Source organism: Leptonychotes weddellii, unplaced genomic scaffold, assembly GCF_054177405.1.
Source record: "Leptonychotes weddellii isolate Sample4059 unplaced genomic scaffold, ASM5417740v2 HiC_scaffold_8087, whole genome shotgun sequence".
NCBI lineage: Eukaryota > Metazoa > Chordata > Mammalia > Carnivora > Phocidae > Leptonychotes > Leptonychotes weddellii.
Genome location: NW_028051434.1, coordinates 4,050 through 8,975, shown reverse-complemented (window position 1 = coordinate 8,975; position 4,926 = coordinate 4,050). Strand labels below are relative to the sequence as shown.

The 4,926-nt window shown below is 40.0% G+C and overlaps 1 protein-coding gene across 1 annotated transcript; it reads right to left on the bottom strand.

The window, feature by feature from the left end:
* Positions 1 to 3,010: 3,010 nt before the first annotated feature.
* KRTAP27-1 (keratin associated protein 27-1) lies at positions 3,011 to 4,053 on the bottom strand. Its single transcript, XM_031021387.2, is given in 2 exon segments — positions 3,011 to 3,579; positions 3,582 to 4,053. Coding segments are annotated over 2 exon segments (618 nt in total). The 5' UTR covers positions 3,631 to 4,053.
* Between the last annotated feature and the right edge of the window lie 873 nt (positions 4,054 to 4,926).

The following is a 4,926-nucleotide window of genomic DNA, read 5'->3' as shown; positions in this document are numbered from 1 at the left end:
TTAACCAACTGAGCCACCCAGGCGCCCAATTTCATTTAATTTTTAGATCTTTACTCTATTTGCACCTATCTCCCTATGGTGTGTCTTATTGCTAACATAGTTCTAATATAACCAAGTATACAATTAGTCCCTACGTCTTTCTTGTTAAATATGTTCCTTTTGAAAACGATGAGCCTGTTCTAGGCATTAATGGGATATGAGGACAGCATTTTTTCCATGTGGCATCAGAGTCGCTGGTACCTTTCTTGAAGTCAGAGTAGCAGCATAGTTCTAATATAACTCATGAAAATAAACTGAGGTTGTGGCCCAAGAAGCAAACATCAGCTAAAGTGTCAAATGATATCTTATATATATTGACACAAACACTTCATTAAGCATTTAATGGCCATGATGGCATTTCGTTCGTCATCCAACAAATTAGGCATTATCTCCATTTTCTAATAGAGAAACTAAGCCTCAGATGTTAGCTTGTCCTAGGGCACACAGCTAGTAAATGGTAGAATTTGGATTTGAACAAGGTCCAGTATAATCCAAAGCCAATTCTCTTCCCACTACACTAAATGGCCTACAAAGCATCTCTTCACGTCATCACACCATTATCCATTCCAATATCAAGAATCCTTAGTTCCTGAATCCACACAATTTCTCCCTATAAAGAGTTCCAATGTGCTCCATAGTGGGTTAGATTAGATGGATACTGACATCTTCTTCAGCTAACTTCTCCTTAGGGGATTGATCAAGCTTAGCCTGAAAAGAATGAATTAGGTCTAGGATGATAAACAGAGTAGTTGGAAAAAATGAAAACCCCATTTAATACTGCTGTTCCTCTCTCCTGCCTCCCCCTGCCCACCAGCACCACACACACAAACCCCACTCTTAGCCACTTGTCACCAAGGTCCTGTCTCCCAACAAACCACACACATTAAAAGAACGTATACTTGGGAGACAAATGAAATGTCTGTTTTCCCTCTTGTCTTCAGAAACAGTGGCCAAAATGCGTTGTACTCTTCCCAGACCTTCCTATTTGAGTTGCATCAATCTTCACTGTGCATGAATTTCAACTGCATTTGCATGATTGGCTGTGACAGGAATACTGAGAAGCTGCCACGCAGATGAAGTCTCTCCTTGTTGTTGCCAATGCTCTGTCACTGCTATGCCCAGAAGCTTCGTGTCAATGTCTCTTACTGCAGGAATGCTCTCCTGGTGTGGCTACCATATGCTCTGTTACTATTGATGGGATCACACAAGGTTCATTCAGGCTCTTTCAGACCTGCCTCAGCCACCTCTCAATTCCACCCCTCTAAGGAGACACCTGTGCAAGTAATGCTTTCTAGATTTTAGGCTTAAATCTTCCTCTTTAGGAGAACCCATGTCTAATCTACCCACAGAACTGACAGGTAAATCAACATGAGCTTTGTCATAAACTCAGCTACTTGCCAGCCCACCTCAGCAAGGCATGGCGTGTTTCCTAAGCATTTCCCTTGGTAAAAGGCACTACTTGCATCATTCAAGATACAAACCAGCTGGTCTTTCATTTTTCTGGATGACTAGCTTTCCTAATCTGTCATAGATTCTGGGGTTTATCTATAAATCCCTGCCTCTGCTCTTCATATTGAGTCTCCAAACTAGCTAGCTAATCATGCTGTTATAACTTACTGAGTGTTTCCTTCAAGATCATGTGCTGAGCACTTTCAAATTACTAACTTATTAAGTCTCGCAGTGGAACCATCATTATCATCTTGGTTTTGGAGGTAAGGAAACTGAGGTGAGAGTGGTTAAATAATTTGTACATAGCCACACAGTTGGGATCAAACAGGCTTCACCCAGCAAAGTGAAGATTCAGACCCAGGAAAATCTGACTCAAGGGTTCATGCTCTTTACCACTACCCTCTGTTGCCCTGAACAATGAGAGCTCCATTTAATAGTACACCCACAGATTCACCATAGCCAGGCTATTCTAAACAAAATTCAGGTATCTTCACACCTTCTTTCTTCATGGTTTTACGATCTTCATGTTGAGCATGTTCCCCATATTCTGCTGACTAGCACAAATGTGCGCTTCTATTCTGGTTCATACTATACAAACAATTGGAAGGGAACATGGTCTCCTTTTTTCTTCCAAATATTTATTTGATTTTCATCTGGTGAAAAACTAATAACATAAAGCCCACAAAAGTGTTGAACAAAAATAATAGTGTGACAATTAAGTTTGTAATTCTAAATGAAGTAAATTTATTTAATACAAAGAGTATTTTCCCAACTCTAAAAACACTTAAGAAATAGTGAAAAGAGGAAGAAGAATAGGTAGTGGGTATACTAAGCTTGAACTCATTATATTCAAAGGTCTTTGGCTACTCTGTGGTTATGAAGTCCATGGAAGTGACATTGAAAATTTTCTTGCACTTTTCGAGCAATAGATTCAACCTCACAGTTGACTACAAAAGTGTTGTGTTGCAGCAGATAAAAGAGTGGATGGACAGGGAGTTGACACAGACTTCATTTGTGGTTCTGATGTTATAAACAACATGGACAACATCTGATAAGAGTTAAATCCATCAGAATTCATGGGACTAGACAGGGTTCAGTGTCCCTTTAAGCTCCAATATTATATGGATTTCTGATATTAGTAGCACATTGTATTTATATATTATAATAAGCCAGATTTGATGCTAAGTGTTTCCATAGATAATAATAAGTGGCCAAAGAGTTATGTTGACTGAAGTACTCATGTTAGCTCCTGGTTGCAACTCTCAGTGCTCTATAACAAATGGTGTCCTAGTGACCTAAAATATTTAACATGCTTTCCAATCCTAGCTTACTACCAGAAATGCCCCAAAGAGCAAAAAAAAACAAAAATTATTTTCTTTGAAGACAGAAGACATGTCCATTCCCTCACAAACCCACGCACAATAATATGTATTTAGAGAAATAAAGGTTCCTAGATACCTTAAGAAATCAATTTATCTCAATTAAATTTTGTTATCTCCTATCTACACATCCTACCCATTCTTCACTTACGAGGCAGTTGCAAACCACCAGTAACACAGCAAGTTGGCTCATAAGTGTTAGAAGAAGAGTCCAGGAGTTGTGACCCTGGTGCCACATGGACCGGAGGCCTACAGGAACTGGATCCAGGGCTCTGAGATTGACATTGGCCAGGTTCACGTTCCAGAGTCTGACAACTCTTAAGTGTACATGTCTTGGGTGGACAACTCTTTGCCACATAGCTCACAGGCTGGCAGCTCTGGGCTACAAAACCCACTTGCTGGCTGCTTCCTGACTGGCAAGGCTGAGAAACACACTCCGACAGTGTTGAGGAATATCTTGACTGGCATATTGTCTTTTCACAGGGCCTGGAATTAGAACGAGTTGTTTGGACGACTCTGGGGAGACCAACACTTTGCACACAGCTAGGCTCTGTGCAAGGTTCCTGTTTATGGTTGGACACTTTGCAGCTGGTAGTCTCACTGCAGGTTTCTTGAAAGCTGTCCAGGAGTCAGGTCCGACCACAGCAGCTGCTGGGTAAAAAAAATCCATCTTCAAAGTTTATAAGCTTAAACCCATGTATGATGGCAGAGGTGGTGGGGCGTTGTAGAAGCTCTTGAGCAAGTGGCCTTGGCTCTGGGGCATACTGTTGAAACCCTTGACTGAAGTTGATCATAAGGACCCAGCATGCCAGATCTGAAGTTACTTTTTTGGTGAGATTATATACTCAGAAAACTGGGTGTTGCCTTCTTCTCAAGACTCCTTTCCACCTCATTGCTTAAGCTAATTTGAAGGATAACATCTCATTAGCACTTTGTTTAGTAACATATGAAGATGGCATCCTATTAACAAAGAAGCCAGTCCATTTTGAATCTTCAAAATGACTTTCATCTTAGCCCCAAAGCTGATTCATCAGGGCAGTTTCTCAAATATGAGTCCCAACATGCCACCCAAGCTAACATTTTTTTTTTCTTAGTCGCCATGACTCTCCATATTGGTAAATGGACAAAACAAATAGATGTGGAAAACAACCAGTTGTACACTAATCAATATTCCTCACTGGAGTTTGGATGGATGCTCTTTTGGCAGAACAGAATAATATGATCAAGACCTTTTCAGTCAGAAGCCAATCCAATTAAGCTCACCCTCATTCTACTCAGATCTTAGTCTGTCCAATTGATCAGGATGTGTGAAGGACTCGACAATGAAATCTCTTCTTACGGCTCACCCAAAGTGCTGAAAGTGGCCATTGCCTTATAAACATCATTCCCTTTGTCTAACATTTTGTAACCCTTGTCTAATTGAAGGTCACATATAAACATTGTCTCTTTATGAATCTTTTCCCTGATCTTCCTATTTACAGGTTACTACTTCTTCCCCTGAATTACCAATGGACTTTGACACATTCTTTATTATGACTGTATTTATACCAAGTAGTGTATTTACTTTTATTTGTGCTTCTCAACGGTTGATAATTTGCTTTTGTAACAAACCTGTTTCAGATGTGCTTTTCATTTTTCTTTATTGTATTTTGGTTTTTTGACTGTAGAATGTTGATCGGCTCCTACATTTATCACATTAGCAGCTGTACACAGCCTAGTTTCATACTCATAACACAGGACCGGCCAGCACAATTTCTATAGCACCTTCTAATTCACTTAGCTCAGCTTATGAAAGTGAAACAACAGGAGTGTGTTCTTAGCACAATGCTCTGGCCTCTTTTCTCAGATCTGAAGAAAATCAAAAACATTCAGAAACCTGGAACAGCTCTGATACAAACTCCTCCTTAACATGCGATGGACTGGGAATATCCTGTATTTCAAAGGACACATCTGAGTACATTCAACCTGACAAACAGCACGTTTAACCTGTGTGTAATGCCTTCACAACATATGCAAGTTACTTATAATGTTGAATTACCAGTCTTGTGTGTTTAAAGAT